This window comes from Vigna unguiculata, chloroplast (genome assembly GCF_004118075.2).
Source record: "Vigna unguiculata chloroplast, complete genome".
NCBI lineage: Eukaryota > Viridiplantae > Streptophyta > Magnoliopsida > Fabales > Fabaceae > Vigna > Vigna unguiculata.
The window spans coordinates 42,501-61,200 of NC_018051.1; the positions used below are offsets into that span (position 1 = coordinate 42,501).

General features: G+C 31.9%; 11 protein-coding genes and 3 non-coding genes across 14 annotated transcripts in view; 11 read left to right on the top strand and 3 right to left on the bottom strand. All coding sequences in view use genetic code 11, as the record gives it.

The window, feature by feature from the left end:
- rpoC1 (RNA polymerase beta) overlaps positions 1-723 on the top strand; it is a 2,883-nt gene extending 2,160 nt beyond the window's left edge. The window contains exon 2 of the mRNA in view: positions 1-723. This exon is cut by the window's left edge and continues 897 nt beyond it. Within this exon, the coding sequence (YP_006460344.1) occupies positions 1-723 (723 nt within the window).
- Positions 724-931: 208 nt separating this feature from the next.
- On the top strand, positions 932-5,047 carry rpoC2 (RNA polymerase beta' subunit). Its single transcript has one exon. It carries the CDS (start codon positions 932-934, stop codon positions 5,045-5,047), a length of 4,116 nt encoding a protein of 1,371 aa, YP_006460345.1.
- Positions 5,048-5,323: 276 nt separating this feature from the next.
- Positions 5,324-6,034, top strand: rps2 (ribosomal protein S2). Its single transcript has one exon. It carries the CDS (start codon positions 5,324-5,326, stop codon positions 6,032-6,034), a length of 711 nt encoding a protein of 236 aa, YP_006460346.1.
- A 245-nt stretch (positions 6,035-6,279) lies between these two features.
- atpI (ATP synthase CF0 subunit IV) lies at positions 6,280-7,023 on the top strand. Its single transcript has one exon. The coding sequence runs from the start codon at positions 6,280-6,282 to the stop codon at positions 7,021-7,023; it is 744 nt and encodes a 247-aa protein (YP_006460347.1).
- A 1,010-nt stretch (positions 7,024-8,033) lies between these two features.
- On the top strand, positions 8,034-8,279 carry atpH (ATP synthase CF0 subunit III). The gene has a single exon. It carries the CDS (start codon positions 8,034-8,036, stop codon positions 8,277-8,279), a length of 246 nt encoding a protein of 81 aa, YP_006460348.1.
- A 412-nt stretch (positions 8,280-8,691) lies between these two features.
- On the top strand, positions 8,692-9,947 carry atpF (ATP synthase CF0 subunit I). Its single transcript has 2 exons — positions 8,692-8,835; positions 9,549-9,947. The coding sequence occupies exons 1-2, from the start codon at positions 8,692-8,694 to the stop codon at positions 9,945-9,947; spliced, it is 543 nt and encodes a 180-aa protein (YP_006460349.1).
- An 84-nt stretch (positions 9,948-10,031) lies between these two features.
- On the top strand, positions 10,032-11,564 carry atpA (ATP synthase CF1 alpha subunit). The gene has a single exon. The coding sequence runs from the start codon at positions 10,032-10,034 to the stop codon at positions 11,562-11,564; it is 1,533 nt and encodes a 510-aa protein (YP_006460350.1).
- Positions 11,565-11,735: 171 nt separating this feature from the next.
- trnR-UCU lies at positions 11,736-11,807 on the bottom strand. The gene has a single exon. It is a non-coding gene; the product is annotated as a tRNA-Arg (tRNA).
- Positions 11,808-13,385: 1,578 nt separating this feature from the next.
- On the top strand, positions 13,386-13,472 carry trnS-GCU. The gene has a single exon. It is a non-coding gene; the product is annotated as a tRNA-Ser (tRNA).
- A 130-nt stretch (positions 13,473-13,602) lies between these two features.
- On the bottom strand, positions 13,603-13,713 carry psbI (photosystem II protein I). Its single transcript has one exon. The coding sequence runs from the start codon at positions 13,711-13,713 to the stop codon at positions 13,603-13,605; it is 111 nt and encodes a 36-aa protein (YP_006460351.1).
- Positions 13,714-14,181: 468 nt separating this feature from the next.
- psbK (photosystem II protein K) lies at positions 14,182-14,367 on the bottom strand. The gene has a single exon. The coding sequence runs from the start codon at positions 14,365-14,367 to the stop codon at positions 14,182-14,184; it is 186 nt and encodes a 61-aa protein (YP_006460352.1).
- Positions 14,368-14,814: 447 nt separating this feature from the next.
- Positions 14,815-14,886, top strand: trnQ-UUG. Its single transcript has one exon. It is a non-coding gene; the product is annotated as a tRNA-Gln (tRNA).
- A 1,464-nt stretch (positions 14,887-16,350) lies between these two features.
- On the top strand, positions 16,351-17,892 carry accD (acetyl-CoA carboxylase carboxyltransferase beta subunit). The gene has a single exon. The coding sequence runs from the start codon at positions 16,351-16,353 to the stop codon at positions 17,890-17,892; it is 1,542 nt and encodes a 513-aa protein (YP_006460353.1).
- Positions 17,893-18,093: 201 nt separating this feature from the next.
- Positions 18,094-18,198, top strand: psaI (photosystem I subunit VIII). The gene has a single exon. The coding sequence runs from the start codon at positions 18,094-18,096 to the stop codon at positions 18,196-18,198; it is 105 nt and encodes a 34-aa protein (YP_006460354.1).
- Positions 18,199-18,700: the final 502 nt, after the last annotated feature.

The window sequence follows — 18,700 nt, forward strand, 5'->3', positions numbered from 1 at the left end:
GAAGTTATGCAGGGACATCCCGTATTGCTAAATAGAGCACCTACTCTGCATAGATTAGGTATACAGGCATTCCAACCCATTTTAGTAGAGGGGCGTGCTATTTGTTTGCATCCATTAGTTTGTAAGGGATTCAATGCAGACTTTGATGGCGATCAAATGGCTGTTCATGTGCCTTTATCCTTAGAAGCTCAAGCAGAAGCACGTTTACTTATGTTTTCTCATACAAACCTCTTGTCTCCAGCTATCGCGGATCCAATTTCTGTACCAACTCAAGATATGCTTATTGGACTTTACATATTAACGAATGGGAATCGTCGGGGTATTTCTTCAAATAGGTATAATCCACGTAATTGCAGAAATTTGAAAAATGAAAGAATTCCCCAAAAAAACTATAAGTATACGAAAAAAAAAGAACCTTTTTTTTGGAATTCCTATGATGCAATTGGAGCTTATCAACAGAAAAGAATAACCTTCGATAGTCCTTTGTGGCTCCGGTGGCGACTAGATCTACGCATTATTTCGTCAAGAGAAGTTCCTATCGAAGTTCACTATGAATCTTTAGGCACCTATCATGAAATTTATGGGCATTATCTAGTAGTAAGAAGTACAAAAAAACAAATTCGTTCTATTTACATTCGAACCAACGTAGGTCATATTTCTTTTTATCGAGAAATCGAAGAAGCTGTACAAGGTTTTTGCCGAGCCTATTCATATGGTATCTAATCATATAGATGGTTGTATCTAAGATAAACAAATTTATGATACTGGTGTAAATTCAAATCTTCATGATTTAACATTTAACAAGGATCTTAGTTTTTTAATTTCTCAATTTCTACACAAATTAAGATAAAGAAAAGGCAGTTTTTCAATCATTGACTCAAATCCATTGTTGAACTGAATGAATCCCACTGAGTGGAATAGGGAGGTACTTATGGCAGAACGGACCAATCTAATGTTTCACAATAAAGTGATAGGTGGAACTGCCATTAAACGACTTATTAGCAGATTAATAGATCACTTCGGAATGGCATATACATCACATATCCTGGATCAAGTCAAGACTCTGGGATTCCGCCAAGCTACGGCTACATCCATTTCATTAGGAATTGATGACCTTTTAACAATACCTTCGAAAGGATGGCTAGTCCGAGATGCTGAACACCAAAATTTGATTTTGGAAAAACAGCATCATTATGGAAATGTACATGCAGTAGAAAAATTACGCCAATCCATTGAGATATGGTATGCTACAAGTGAATATTTTCGACAAGAAATGAATCCTAATTTTAGAATGACCGATCCTTTTAATCCAGTCCATATAATGTCCTTTTCGGGAGCTAGAGGAAATGCATCTCAAGTACACCAATTAGTAGGTATGAGAGGATTAATGTCGGATCCACAAGGACAAATGATTGATTTACCTATTCAAAGCAATTTACGCGAAGGGCTATCTTTAACAGAATATATAATTTCTTGCTACGGAGCTCGTAAAGGGGTTGTAGATACTGCTGTACGAACATCAGATGCTGGATATCTTACACGTAGACTTGTTGAAGTGGTTCAACATATTGTTATACGTCGAACAGATTGTGGTACCATTCGAGGAATTTCAGTAAATACCCAGAATGAAACGATGCCGGAAAGTAGTTGGACACAAACATTAATTGGTCGTGTATTAGCAGACGATATATACAGAGGTTCACGATGCATTGCCATTAGAAATCAAGATATTGGAATTGGACTTTTCAATCGATTGAAAACCTTTCAAACACAACCAATATCTATACGAACTCCTTTTACCTGTAGGAATACATCTTGGATCTGTCGATTGTGTTATGGTCAAAGTCCTACTCAAGGTCACTTGGTGGAATTAGGAGAAGCTGTAGGTATTATTGCGGGCCAATCCATTGGAGAACCGGGCACTCAATTAACATTAAGAACTTTTCATACTGGCGGAGTATTCACAGGGGGGACTGCCGAACAGGTGCGAGCACCTTATAATGGAAAAATTAAATTCAATGAGGATTTGGTTCATCCTACACGTACACGTCACGGGCATCCTGCTTTTCTATGTTATATAGACTTGTATGTTAGTATTGAAAATGGTGACATTATACATAATGTGACTATTCCACCAAAAAGTTTTCTATTAGTTCAAAATAATCAATATGTAAAATCAGAACAAGTGATTGCCGAGATTCTCGCAGGAACATATACTTTTAATTTAAAAGAAAAAGTTCGAAAACATGTTTATTCTGACTTAGAAGGAGAAATGCATTGGAGTACGGATGTGTATCATGCATCAGAATTTAAATATAGTAATGTCCATATCTTACCAAAAACAAGTCATTTATGGATTTTATCAGGAAAATCAGACAGATCCGCTTCAGTCTCTTTTTCAACCCGAAAAGATCAAGATCAATTGAACATTCATTATCTTTCTACAGGAGAAAGAGATATTTGTAACCATTTAGCAAGTAATAATAAAGTAAGACATAATTTGTTTCGTTTCACTCCTTCTGAAAAAAAAGAAAGAAGGATTTCAGATTATTCAAAAAATAATCAAATCCTATGTAAAGATCATTGTCATTTTACACATCCTGCTATTTTTCACGATACTACGGATTTATTAGCAAAGAGGCGGAGAAATCGATTCATTATTCCATTTCAATTCCAATCGATTCAAGAACGAGACAAAGCACTAATGTTAGCTTCCAGTATCTCGATTGAAATACCAATCCATGGTATTTTTCGTAGAAATAGTATTTTTGCTTATTTCGATGATCCTCAATACCGAACACAGAGCTCGGGTATTACTAAATATAGGACTATTGATATAAATTACATTTTTAAAAAAGAGGATTTTTTAATCGAGTATCCAGGAATTCAAGAATTTAAGACAAAATACCAAATTAAAGTAGATCAATTTTTTTTCATTCCCGAAGAAGTGTATATTTTACCAGAATTTTCTTCCATAATGGTACGGAACAATAGTATTATTGAAGTAGATACACCAATCACTGTAAATATAAGAAGTCAAGTAAGCGGGTTGGTTCGATTGGAGAAGAAAAAAAAAAAGATTCAATTAAAAATATTTTCCGGGAATATCTATTTTCCCGGAGAAATGGATAAGATATCCCGACACAGTGCCATGTTGATACCACCGAGAACGGTAAAAAAAAATTCAAAAGGATCAAAAAAAAAAATGAAAAATTGGATCTATGCCCAATGGATCACAATTATGAAAAAAAAGTATTTTGTTTTGGTTCGACCGGTAATTTTATATGAAATAGCAGATAGGATCAATTTAATCCAATTTTTTTCCCAAGATATGTTACAAGAAAGAGATAATTTGGAACTTCAAATTATTCATTATATTCTTTCTGGAAATGGAAAATCAATTCGGGGAATTTCTAATTCTAATACAAGTATTCAATTAGTTCGGACTTGTTTAGTCTTAAATTGGGATCAAGACAAAAAATTGTCTTCTATCGAAAAAGGGCATGCTTCTTTTGTTGAACTAAGTATAAAAGGTTTGGTTAGATATTTCTTAAAAATGGACTTAGGAAAATCCCATATTTCATATATAAGAAAAAGGAAAGATCCGCTCGGTTCAAGATTTATCTTGGATAATGAGTCGGACTGGACCAACATCAATCCATTTTTTTTTATAGATCCGAGGGAAAAAGTTCAACAATCACTTAGTCAAAATCATGGAACTATTCATATGTTGTTGAATAGAAATGAGAAATGCCGATCTTTAATAATTTTGTCATCATCGAATTGTTTTCAAATACGATCATTCCACGATGGAAAATATTACAATGGGATAAAAGAAGAAATAAATCCAATTCAAAGAGATCCTCTGATTCCAATTCAAAATTCGTTAGGTCCTTTAGGAATAGCCCTTCAAGTTGCCCATTTTTATTTTTACCTTTTAATTACTAATAATCAGATCTCGATAAATAAAAACGGGCAACTTGACAAATTAAAAGAAACTTTTCAAGTATTCAAATATTATTTAATAGACGAAAACGAGATCATTTATAAATCTGATCTATCTAGTAACATCCTTTTAAATCCATTCTATTTGAATTGGCATTTTTTCCATCATAATTATTGTGAAAAAAAAACGTTTCCCATAATAAGTCTTGGTCAATTTATTTGCGAAAATGTATGTATAGTTCAAACGAAAAATGAACCACACCTTAAATCGGGTCAAATTCTAACTGTTCAAATGGATTCTGTAGGAATAAGATCGGCTAACCCTTATTTGGCGACTCCTGGAACAACTGTTCATGGTCATTATGGAGAAATACTTTCTGAAGGAGATATATTAGTTACATTTATATATCAAAAATCGAGATCAGGTGATATAACACAAGGTCTTCCAAAAGTAGAACAGGTATTGGAAGTTCGTTCGATTGATTCAATATCCATAAACCTAGAAAAGAGAGTGGATACTTGGAATGGGCGTATAACAAGAATTCTTGGCATTCCTTGGGGATTCTTCATTAGTGCTGAGCTAACTATAGCGCAAAGTCGTATTTCTTTGGTTAATCAAATTCAAAAAGTTTATCGATCCCAGGGAGTTCACATTCATAATAGACATATAGAAATTATTGTGCGTCAAATAACATCAAAAGTATTGGTTTCAGAAGATGGAATGTCTAATGTTTTTTTGCCTGGCGAACTAATTGGATTGTTGCGGGCCGAACGAGCTGGGCGTTCCTTAGAAGAGTCGATCTGCTATCGAGTTCTATTATTGGGGATAACAAAAACATCTTTGAATACTCAAAGTTTCATATCTGAAGCAAGTTTTCAAGAAACTGCTAGAGTTTTATCAAAAGCCGCTCTCCGGGGTCGCATAGATTGGTTGAAAGGTCTGAAAGAGAACGTTGTTTTAGGGGGAATGATGCCAGTTGGTACTGGATTCAAAAGAATAATATACCGTTCAAAGCAAAGGCAATATAACAAGATTACCCCGGAAACAAAAAAAAGAATTTATGTGATACATCAAAATAATCTAGGATTTAAGAATTCCTAAAATAATGATTCTTAAGGTCGTATTCATCTCCGGTCACTTTATTTTGTATATATTTTGTATAATAAAAGAAACATAATAAATAAACGAATCATATTCAATGAAATAGAAAAAATGGCCCGATCTTTTTTTATCAACGGCAAATTTTCAGTAGAAGAGAAGGTTCCTTCGGAACACTTATTTTTTTCTATTTCAGTATACTGGGTCTCTTTCTTTCATTTCAAAAAATTGATCTAATTTCTATTTGGAAATGAAAGAAAAGTGTGGGGATAATTATAAATGACAAAAAGATATTGGAACATAATTTTGGAAGAGATGATGGAAGCTGGTGTTCATTTTGGCCACGGTACTAGAAAATGGAATCCTAAAATGTCACCTTATATTTCTGCAAAGCGTAAGGGTATTCATATTACAAATCTTATTAGAACTGCTCGGTTTTTATCAGAATCTTGTGATTTAGTTTTTGATGCAGCAAGTGGGGGAAAACAATTCTTAATTGTTGGTACAAAAAAAAAAGCAGCTGATTCAGTAGCGCGGGCTGCAATAAGAGCTCGGTGTCATTATGTTAATAAAAAATGGCTCGGCGGTATGTTAACGAATTGGTATACTACAAAAACACGACTTCAAAAGTTCAGGGACTTGAGAATGCAACAAAAGACGGGGAGATTTCATAGTTTTCCAAAAAAAGATGCCGCTATATTGAAGAGACAATTAGCTCAATTGGAAACATATCTTGGCGGCATTAAATATATGAAGGGCTTACCAGATATTGTAATAATCGTCGATCAACAAGAAGAATATACGGCTCTTCGAGAATGTATAACTTTGGAAATTCCAACAATTTGTTTAATTGATACAAATAGTGACCCGGACCTCGCTGATATTTCAATTCCAGCTAATGATGATGCTATAGCCTCAATTCGATTAATTCTTAACAAATTAGTTTTTGCAATTTGTGAGGGTCGGTCTAGATATATACGAAATTCTTGATTAATAATAAGATAAAAAATTCTTGAATTTGCTTCGAGGGGTTCATAGATTTATGGAATCGCTTACTATACTAGTAATAAATTGCACAAAAATGAAAAATAAAATAGAAAACAAACAAAAATTTTATGTAATTAGTATCGGTATTCAAAATCAAAAATGAAAGTAGACAAATCAAAAGGGAAAGGAGATGTTTGAATAAAAATAATTCCCTTTTTTCAACTTCTTTTTTTAGAGGACAGGACAATATGAATGTTTTATTATGCTCTATCAACACATTAAAAAGATTATACGATATATCTGCTGTGGAAGTAGGTCAACATTTCTATTGGCAAATAGGGGGTTTCCTAGTACATGCCCAAGTACTTATTACTTCTTGGGTTGTAATTGCTATCTTATTGGTTTCAGCCATTCTAGTTATTCGAAATCTGCAAACCATTCCCACTTTCGGTCAGAATTTATTTGAATATGTTCTTGAATTCATTCGAGACGTGAGCAAAACTCAGATTGGAGAAGAATATGGTCCGTGGGTTCCTTTTATTGGAACTTTGTTTCTATTTATTTTTGTTTCTAATTGGTCAGGGGCTCTTTTACCTTGGAAAATCATCCAATTACCTCATGGGGAGTTAGCTGCACCCACAAATGATATAAATACTACCGTTGCATTAGCTTTACTTACATCAGTTGCATATTTCTATGCGGGTCTTTCAAAAAAAGGATTAGCTTATTTTAGTAAATACATCCAACCAACTCCAATCCTTTTACCGATTAACATATTAGAAGATTTCACAAAACCCTTATCCCTTAGTTTTCGACTTTTCGGAAATATATTAGCTGATGAATTAGTAGTTGTTGTTCTTGTTTCTTTAGTACCTTTAGTAGTTCCTATACCTGTCATGTTCCTTGGATTATTCACAAGCGGTATTCAAGCTCTCATTTTTGCTACTTTAGCTGCGGCTTATATAGGTGAATCCATTGAAGGCCATCATTGACTAGTTTTCTCAAAAATAGTCTTTTTTGTTTAGCTTGCCACACATATATTGTGGCTCAATAGAATCTACAAAATAAACATCTATCTATAGATATATAGATAGATATAGATAGATCTATTCGATTAGTATATATTAGTTTGGATATTCGAAAAAAAATGAATAGCTAGAATTAGAATTCTGTATGATATTTACGTTTACAATGTGTGATAAAAAGATACTATATAGAATGTTAGTAGATTCTCGTTTGATTCACATTTAATTCAACCATTGATCAAAAGATAATTAAAAACATTTAGATCACCCAATTTCCTATATTTCTTTTCAACATTAATGAAATCTAATGAATTTATTTAAATTGATTGTATCCATATGGGATAAGAGAATAAGAAAAGAGGGAAGGGGAGCTTCAAAAAAATGATAAAAAAAATAGAAGTGAGGGGGTCAAGTTGAGTGCATAGAATCTGATCACTATAAGAGAACTCTTTCTTTGTTTTTGAGGTTTCAAATCAAAGAATGAATTTCAATTTCGATTGAATCTAAAACACAAAGAAAATTAGTTTACAGCATAGAAGAAACCTATGTATATGTGATATGATATTATAGATGAACTAATTTTCTATGAACTAACCATATATCTGAAATAACAAATCTTTTCTATCTAAAAAGCCCTTGCTATTATTATCAATTTCTATAGGGATAGAAAAGCAAAGTCCTTGCGTTTCAGCTCTAATTGTGAATTGAAAATGAAATAACTAAAGAAATTGTATAAAAAAACGAAGAATTCAAAGAATGATTCCAAATTTCAGGTAAGAGAAGAACAAAGATTATACAGATTCACCCCAAAAACTATGTAGTTCGAGACGAAAAAAGAAATCTCGAAGTAATTCTTATTTTGATTAATTACTTTAGCTGAAAAAGTCTTGGTAATTGAAAAATGAAGTCAGAATTTCTTAGTCGATTATATCATTAACTATTTCTTTCTTTTATATGTAGGTTACGAGGAAATTCTCATGAATCCAATTATTTCTGCCGCTTCTGTTATTGCTGCTGGATTGGCCGTAGGGCTTGCTTCTATTGGACCTGGGGTTGGTCAAGGCACTGCCGCAGGGCAAGCTGTAGAGGGGATTGCACGACAACCAGAGGCAGAGGGAAAAATACGGGGTACTTTATTACTTAGTCTGGCTTTTATGGAAGCTTTAACAATTTACGGGCTGGTTGTAGCATTAGCACTTTTATTTGCTAATCCTTTTGTTTAATCCTAAAAAGATAGAAATACATATGTGGACTTCCTTTTTCGAATTCTATTAATATTTCACTCCTACAATTCTTTATCCGTTCGGATAAGAACACAGGAGAAGGACTAATTGAAAGGTATTCACATACTTACCCTCTTTCTTCTTTTTGTTTAGTCCAATGAACCCCCCTTTTCTTTCTTTATTTTAAGATAATTTTTTGAAAGTGTTCAAACTAGATAGATTTTGCAATTGATAAAAGAACTGGTATCTAATTCTAAGAAGTATCATTCTTTTAGGGAATCTTCCAATTGATTGACCAATCCAAATTATATCAAATTCTATAATTATATATTCCAATTAGATTATTATATTATCTATCTAATAGGAATATTAGAAAGATAATTAGTCTATTCATAAGAGGAGATGAGATCATATGAAAAATATAACCGATTCTTTCCTTTGTTTGGGCTCCTGGCCATCCGCCGGAAGTTTCGTGTTTAATACCGATATTTTAGCAACAAATCCAATAAATCTTAGTGTAGTGTTAGGTCTACTGGTTTTTTTTGGAAAGGGAGTGTGTGCGAGTTGTTTATTTCAAAGAATAAATTGGATTTAACCAAACTGCACTTTTTAGTTTAGTTAGAATTAAGAAAATGTGCAGAATCCCGCGAATTACTTCTGAATTCATTTTCTTTTTTGAATAAATTAAGAAAAATCTTAAAGAACCATAGCATTTCGCGCTTTATTGGTAATCCACTTTGATTCTCTATTTACCAAAAATTTTGGACTATTACCATGGTTAAAAAGAGTTTGAAGTCTATACGCAGTGTAGTACTCTTTCTACCGCTATATTAATACAGAAAGGAAACGGTTTCAAAAAAATTATTCGATTTTTTTCGATATAAAACACTCATGTCGATAAAAAAAATGGCTTGAATCCTATTTATGGCGAGAAATAAAAAACGGGTGAATTTAAACCTCCCCTTTGTACGATGCGTAATCGATGGATGACCTATGTATAAATTCAAAAGAAGTCTTTGGATTTGAATAAAAAAACAACTTTGTTGACATATATTTGTTTGGTCAAAAGAGTCCTCCGAATATTCTAGTCTTATATTGGTAATTGTTTTCACTTTGAATAGAGAAGAGAGGATAGGCTCATTACATAAAAAATTGGTAAATTTCCGATAAGTAATTGAGTGTGAGAGCCAAATGAATCGAAAGATTCATGTTTGGTTCGGGAAGAGATCATAGACATTTTGAAATGGATGGAAAGAGAGTCTACTTTCATTACGTGATTTATTAGATAATCGAAAACAGAAAATCTGGAGAACTATTCGAAACTCAGAAGAATTACAGGAAAACGCCATTGAACAGCTCGAAAAAGCCCAGGCCCGCTTAAGGAAAGTTGAAACAGAAGCAGATCTGTTTCGGGTGAATGGCTATTCTGAGATCAAACGAGAAAAATTGAATTTAATTAATTCAATTTATACGACTTTGGAACAATTAGAAAATTACAAAAACGAAGCTATTGATTTTGAACAACAAAGAGTTATTAATCAAGTTCGACAGCGGGTTTTACAACAAGCCTTACAGGGAGCTCTAGGAACTCTAAATAGTTGCTTGAACAACGAGTTACATTTACGTACTGTTAGTGCTAATATTGGCATGTTTGGGATGATGAAATAAAAAAATAACTGATTAGGCTTTCTATTATACAATAGAGTATAGGCATCATTTTTTTCTTATAAAAAATAAATTTAAGATATTTTCATGGTAACCATTCGTGCAGATGAAATTAGTAAAATTATCCGTGAACGCATTGAGCAATATAATACAGAAGTAAAAATTGTAAATACTGGTACCGTACTTCAAGTAGGCGATGGTATTGCTCGTATTTATGGTCTTGATGAAGTAATGGCGGGTGAATTGGTGGAATTTGAAGAAGGTACTATAGGCATTGCTTTGAATTTGGAATCAAAAAATGTTGGTGTTGTATTAATGGGTGATGGTTTGCTGATACAAGAGGGAAGTTCAGTAAAAGCAACAGGAAGAATTGCTCAGATACCTGTAAGTGAAGCTTATTTGAGTCGTGTTATAAATGCCCTGGCTAAACCAATTGACGGTCGAGGAGAAATTTCAGCTTCGGAATCTCGATTAATAGAATCTCCCGCTCCCGGTATTATTTCAAGACGTTCGGTATATGAGCCTCTCCAAACAGGACTTATTGCTATTGATTCGATGATCCCCATAGGACGGGGCCAGCGAGAATTAATTATTGGAGATAGACAAACAGGTAAAACAGCAGTAGCCACAGATACAATTCTCAATCAACAGGGACAAAATGTAATATGTGTTTATGTAGCTGTTGGTCAAAAAGCATCTTCTGTGGCTCAAGTGGTGACTACCTTACAAGAAAGAGGAGCAATGGAATACACTATTGTAGTAGCTGAAACAGCGGATTCTCCAGCTACATTACAATACCTCGCGCCTTATACAGGAGCAGCTCTGGCTGAATATTTTATGTACCGTGAACGTCACACTTTAATCATTTATGACGATCTCTCCAAACAAGCACAGGCTTATCGGCAAATGTCTCTTCTATTACGAAGACCACCAGGTCGCGAAGCTTATCCAGGGGATGTTTTTTATTTACATTCGCGTCTTTTGGAAAGAGCCGCTAAATTAAGTTCTCAGTTAGGCGAAGGAAGTATGACTGCTTTACCAATAGTTGAAACTCAATCGGGAGATGTTTCAGCTTATATTCCTACGAATGTAATTTCCATTACAGATGGCCAAATATTCTTATCGGCCGATCTATTCAATGCTGGAATAAGACCCGCTATTAATGTTGGTATTTCAGTTTCCAGAGTTGGATCGGCGGCTCAAATCAAAGCCATGAAACAAGTAGCTGGTAAATTAAAATTGGAATTAGCACAATTCGCAGAATTAGAAGCTTTTGCACAATTCGCTTCTGATCTAGATAAAGCTACTCAAAATCAATTAGCAAGAGGTCAACGATTGCGCGAGTTGCTTAAACAATCCCAATCAGCTCCTCTTACTGTGGAAGAACAGATAGTAACTATTTATACCGGAACGAATGGTTATCTTGATTCATTAGAAATTGGACAGGTAAGGAAATTTCTTGTTGAGTTACGTGCTTACTTAAAGACGAATAAACCTCAATTCAAAGAAATCATATCTTCTACCAAGACATTCACTGGGGAAGCAGAAGCCCTTTTAAAGGACGCTATTAAAGAACAGATGGAACTCTTTTTATTCCAGGAACAAGTAGAAAAAAATTGATGAATCATTAAATAATTTTGTAATTCAATTTTCCAATTTTTATAATTAGTATCTTTTAATATGTTTTTATTTCATTTGAATATTAGATATAATGAATTCGAATCAAAATGTAATAAATAAAAAAAAAATAGAAGGACAAGGTTGAAATTGCATATAGATATGCAAACAACTTGCGTCCAATAGGATTTGAACCTATACCTAAGGTTTAGAAGACCTCTGTCCTATCCATTAGACAATGGACGCTTCTATTTTATATTGGATTCTTTAACCTTTTTAACTAAACCTTATTAACTAAAAAAGATTAAAGAATCCAATATAAACAAAGAATTCTAGAAATTATAAAAATCAATCAAATAATTAGAATAAAAGAAAAAAGATAAATCAATTGAATATAATTGAATATATATAACTAAAACTAAATTAATAAATGAAAATGAAGAATTGACAAATTCTTTAAGAATTCTAGATTCATTCTAGAAGAAAAAAGATAGATTGAAATAGAATAAAATAGAAGCGGGTAGCGGGAATCGAACCCGCATCGTTAGCTTGGAAGGCTAAGGGTTATAGTCGACGTTGATTCATGATTTTGATTTAACGTCTCTAATTCAAAACTGAACGTGAAACTTTTGTTTCATTCGGCTCCTTTACGGAATGAAGAGATGGACAATAAAAAAAATTGACCCATAACATCTATGTCAGCCTTTTTGTATGAATAGGTTTCAAATATCTTGCTTTTTAGATGATCCCTCTAGAAGAGCAATATTCTAACAATCTATGTTTTTTTCTAGTTACTTCGTTCTCTATTTCTATTTCAGAAAATCTTTAGGAAAAGAAGAAAATTTCCGTCGAGCTAAAAAAATGTCGATGTCTCTAGTAAACTAAAAGAATCGTTTAATAGCTATTTTGCTTCAATTTTTACTATGCAAAAAAATGGAAGATTTAGTTACGATTAGAAAGAAACTTTGTATATTTCTCTCCATAGATCCTTTAGTAATACTCAAAAAATTCGGATTATAGATCCAATTCCAAAAACTTATGTTTCATAATTTTAAAACTCAATTTGTCAAATTCGATTTGATTCTTCTTGTATACAAATTACAATAATGTATATTATACCGCAAATAATTCATCGAGGGGTATAAAGGAGTCCCTTTAATTGTAAAAAATAAAGTTTTTGATCGGCATATGAATCAAATGGGGGATCCCTTAACTTTTGGGGGGTCCTTGAAACGAATCGCACTTTTACCACTAAACTATACCCGCTACAATATCATTATTGTATCTTTTGTTGAACAAAGCAATCAGACAAAATAAAGAAATAGGGGGCATAATATTCTAAGAAGTCGAGTATTGACATGTTTCATTAGAGAATCTTCTAATGAAATTTGAAAAACGGGGTAATTTTAATTTTTTTATTTTGCTGAAGGTTATATATATACTATTTACGTTACCAGAAAAAATAGAGGGAGTCAGAAAAGAGAACATTTTTTTATTATCTTATTTTAGTTTTATCTAATAGGAATCTATCCGTATCGCTTATTTTTTTTAATTACAAATATTTTTACAAATATTTTTTTTTTTTTTTTCGAATCAAATAAATTCAAATAAAGAATTTTTTTTAAATATTCATGGGAATAAAACAAAAAGAGCCCGACTAGGTACTGGCCGGGCTCATTGGCTGTAGAAAAAGAAAAAAAAGAAAACTAAAATATATATATAATAATAAAAAAAAGCAAGTCTCTTTTTTTGAAGCTCCCTTTTTTTTCTTCTTGTTTATGTGATATAACATAAACAAAGTAATTCTTTTTTTTTTTCAATTGGGGAGAGATGGCTGAGTGGACTATAGCGTCGGATTGCTAATCCGTTGTACAAATTCTTGTACCGAGGGTTCGAATCCCTCTCTTTCCGTTGAGAATTTGGTATTTTTTTTTTAACTTGTTTTTTTTTACTAGTGAAAGATGTTAAAATATAGAAAATCCTCAAAATATTTCAAAATTCCACACAAGCAAGAAAACACAGAATCCACTTTTTTCTTATTCTATTCTTCACGTCCTGGATTACGTCCTGGATCGTTAGATAGGAATCCGAAGATGAAAAGAGAAACGAAAAAGATCACTACCGTATAAACAAAAAGTTTTAGAGTAAGCATTATGAAATCTCCAAGATAATTAAAAAACGACAAAGAAAGAGAATAGATTCTCTTATATTACAACATATTTTGTTTCTTTTAATACTAAGATACTAAGTTTCTAAAAAAGGAAGTTTTTTTAGGATATGAGGATAGATATATGAGTTTCGAAAATGAATTGATAGTAAGAGTCGATTATTTTATTACAAATTATCAATAATTCTTTTGACCAAAAATCCTTTTTTTCTGTAATCTAGGTATTCTATTGGTGAGGGGTTCCAATCGAATAATCGGATTAGGTTTTTTCAATTCAAAAAACGTAAATGATGAGAAGGTCCCTATTTTTTCCTATATATTGAAAAATTTCAATATTGGAATCCAGAATTCACACTGTAAGACTTATCTGATCTTATAAATTGTTAAAATGTTCGAATTTTAGTTTTCTGATAAATTCTGAATTTTTTTAAGACATTATTCAAATTAAAAATCTCATCGAAAACTTACAGCAGCTTGCCAAACAAAAGCTAAAAGAAAAAAGAGTAAGGGTATTATTGGCATAATATCCACAATTGGATTCAAGAAAGCGTAGGCTTCGGGCAATTTCTCCAACAAAAAACTACTGGAATAAAGGACGGAGGGAATACAAATACAGATCCAACTAAAGATATTAAGCATAACAAACATTTTGTTCTTTAATAAAATAAAAGTTATTTTTGTTTTTTTTATTTTCATTATAATTTTCAATTTTATTGCATTATATACATAATACAATAAAAATGAAAATAAAGAGTTATGACTAAAAGTAAAAAAATGAATCAAATAAGATAAGAACCTCGAGAATCCTTCTTTTATTTGAACTTATCCAGTTTCCAAATCTTTTTCATTATGAAAAAAAAATTGAATAAATCATACTTCCTTCTATATAATATCTTAATTGAATTGTATGTAATGATCAATAAATTTAGTTTTATCCTATCTATCTATATCCATTTATAGATATAGATAGCTATGTAGATACGCATAGAAAAGACTAGTCACAAATTTTTTTATATAGAAATTTTTGAACTGGAATTGACGAATAACCAATATTAATAATAGTCTTGATTAATGTAAAATGGAAAATGGGGCGTGGCCAAGCGGTAAGGCAACGGGTTTTGGTCCCGCTATTCGGAGGTTCGAATCCTTCCGTCCCAGAGCATATCTATTTATGATGTATATCATATTTGAATACAGATTGTATCTCATAATTAAAAGGGACCCTGCCTTTCAAAAAAAAAAAATTACCATTTTTCTACTTTACAAATTCTAAAAAATAGAATAGCGTATAAAATCTATTGCTAGAATATCAAGTTCATTTTCATTTATGTCTTTACTTTTAAAAGAAAAAGGTTTTCATTATATATAAGAAAAACCGAAACGTAAAAAAAAGGATAGATTCTTATGTAGCGAATGAATCAATGACTATTCACGATTCGATAATTACATACTGTATCTAAGCTAAGGGAATGTGAGAGTAAAACTTCGTTTGAAACGATGTGGTAAAGTAAAAAGCAACGTGCGGCTTGAAAGACATGATTCAATTAGGGGTGGGTTCTGATATCCGCCATTTTTTCTAGTATTTTAGAAATGAACATGCTCTTGACTTGACATCATTTTTTCTGTTCCACTAGACCCCCTTTTTTTAAAAAATTGAAGATTCCCGGAGTAATCTCTAAACCCCAAGATTCAAAGAAAATATAAAAAATCGGGGAATTCCATTAAGGAAATACCATTTTCAAATTGTATCATCAATTCTATTATCAAAAATTTTAGAAAAAAGAAATGAATGATAAAGAAACGAAACACGGGCAAGAAAGGGGAGTAGAGACCACTCAATAAATGAAATAGTAAAGGCTTGGTTTTCTTTTTAGTTTTTTTAGAATTCTTCAAATTGAGTTATGGAGGTAAAAATAGAAAGAGTTTTATTTTCAGAAAGAAAATACGAAAGAAAAATACTTAAGTCATTGTTTAATGGATTTGATGATTTTATTGCTCTATTTTACATCATAATTTTCGAAATACATAGAATTTTGTATATTCTCGAGCCGTACGAGGATAAAACTTACTATACGTTTCTAGGGGGGGGATCTATATCTATCCCAAAGGGCTGGTTATCGAATTGTTGCAAGGAATGTTCGACCCCAAAGAGAGGGAAGAGATCTGGATCCTATAAAGAATGAAACCTATTTCAATATTCCTGTTATTCTTTCATTTATTTGACAAGGGGCGCTTAACCTACAGGAACTGTTCAGCATATTAAAAAAAAGGCAGGTGTTTTTATAAAACTTAGCTCGAATCCACAAACGAAATTCAATGAATGAAATCAAAAAGGGGGTGTAGATTATTTGTATATAGATTTACAAAACTCCCCGCTCTCTTGTTATATTCATACTTCATTTTTTTATTTAATATTTCTTATTATTTGATTATCATTTCTTTTTAATACTGACTCGCTCTTTCTTTTTTTCAGTGACTAATCCTAGTTATTTGATTTATATACTTTTTTTTGATAGTAAATACATGAGAGAGAATATTCAAAATTGAATATTTCTATTATTTGATTTTTCATCCAATGACTATACATTTTTTTATTTTTATGGAAATACAGGAAAAAACTCTATGGAAAAATGGTGGTTCAATTCTCGGTTACTTAATAGGAAGTTCGAATACAGGTGTGAATTAAGTAAATCAATGGAGAGTCTTGGTCCTATTGAGAATACCAGTCTAAGCGAAGAACCCAAAATTTTAACTGATATAGATAAAAAAATTCAGAGGTGGGATGATCGTAATAATTCTAGTTATAATTCTTTTGATTATTTAGTAGGTGCTGATAACATACAGGATTTCCTATCCGATAAAACTTTTTTAGTTAGGGATAATAAGAGGAACAGTTATTCCATATATTTAGATATTGAAAAGAAAACTTTGGAGATTAACAACAATCATTCTTTTCTAAGTGAACAAGAAAATTTTTTTTCTAGCTATCTGAATACTGTTATTAAGAGTGATTACGATCATTCCATGTATGATACTCCTTTTAGTTGGAACAATTATATTAATAGTTGCATTGATAGTTATTTTCATTCTCAAATCTGTGTTGATAGTTGCATTTTGGTTGATATAGACAAATACAATGACAGTTCTTTTTATAGCTACTTTTTTGGTAAGGGGAGAAATGGTAGTGAAAGTGAGAATTATAGTTTTCATTTAATAACTAGTACGAATGATACAAATGATAGTGAGTCCACTCTAGGAGAAAATTATAAGAATCTCCATGAAAGTGAAAAATTGACGCATTTGTGGATTGAATGCGAAAATTGTTATGAATTAAATTATAAAAAATTTTGGAAATCAAAAAGGAATATTTGTGAATACTGTGGATATCATTTGAAAATGGACAGTTCAGATAGAATCGAATTTTCGATTGATTCGGGTACTTGGAATCCTATGGATGAAGACATGGTTTCTCTGGATCTCATTGAATTTCATTCAGAAGAAGAACCTTATAAAGATCGTATTGATTCTTATCAAAGAAAAACAGGATTAACTGAGGCTGTTCAAACAGGGACAGGTCAAGTAAATGGTATTCCTGTAGCAATTGGTATTATGGATTTTAAGTTTATGGGAGGTAGCATGGGATCCGTAGTAGGTGAGAAAATCACCCGTTTGGTAGAATATGCTACTAATCAACTTTTACCTCTTATTCTCGTATGTTCGTCCGGAGGAGCGCGTATGCAAGAAGGAAGTTTGAGCTTGATGCAAATGGCTAAAATTTCTTCTGCTTTATATTATTATCAAACAATTCAAAAATTATTCTATGTATCGATACTTACATCTCCTACTACGGGTGGGGTGACAGCTAGTTTTGGCATGTTGGGGGATATCATTATTGGCGAACCAAACGCTTATATTGCATTTGCTGGTAAAAGAGTAATTGAACAAACATTGAATAAGACAGTGCCCGAAGATTCACAAGTAGCTGAATCTTTATTCAATAAGGGTTTAATTGATTCAATCGTACCGCGTAATCTTTTAAAGGGAGTTGTAACTGAGTTATTGCAATTCCATAATTTCTTTTCTTTGACTAAAAAGGAAAGAAATTATGGAATTGAAATACAAAATCAAAACATACAGGATCAAAGTAATAAAATAAAAGAATAATAAAAAAATACTAAGAATCATAAAAGGGTATATTCTGATATATATCGGCTTAGCTATAATCACTAGAATTCCTATATACTAAGTATAAAGATATAGGAATTCTAGTGATTATAGACTGTCTTTTTTAATAAAAATAAGAATAAAAATCGACAAAAATAAAAATAGATATAGTACAAATAGTCAATCGAGGTACCCTTATTTATGATAAACTTTCCTTCCATTTTTGTTCCTTTAGTGGGTCTAGTATTTCCGGCAATTGCAATGGCTTCTTTATTTCTTCATGTTCAAAAAAACAAAATTTTTTAGATACGGCGGTCAGTAGGGAAAAATATTCTAGATATTTTTTTGAGAGCTGGAAGCAATTGGATGAATTCCCCCTAAAGGTTTACATTTAAGTAGCGCCAGTTGATGAAAATTACTTTAGAAACAAGTAAAATTCTGGGGTTTTTTATTCCACAATTATTATTCTTAAAAATAAAAAGAAAGAGGGGGTAATGAATATTTTAAAAAAAAGATCAAAAGAAGTACTGATCTATTCTATAACAGGGTCTCGAAAAATAAGCAATATCTTTTCAGCCTTTATCATTTTTTTAGGTTCTTTGGGGTTATTGTTGGTTGCAATTTCCAGTTATCTCGGTATGGATCTTTTCCTTTTTTCTGAGGAAATTAGTAATTTTCCATTTATTCCACAAGGGGCCACGATGGCTTTTTATGGAATTGGGGGTCTCTTTATTAGTTTTTATTTGTGGTGGATTATTTTGTGGGATATAGGCGGTGGTTTTGATATCTTCGATAAAAAAAAGAAAAA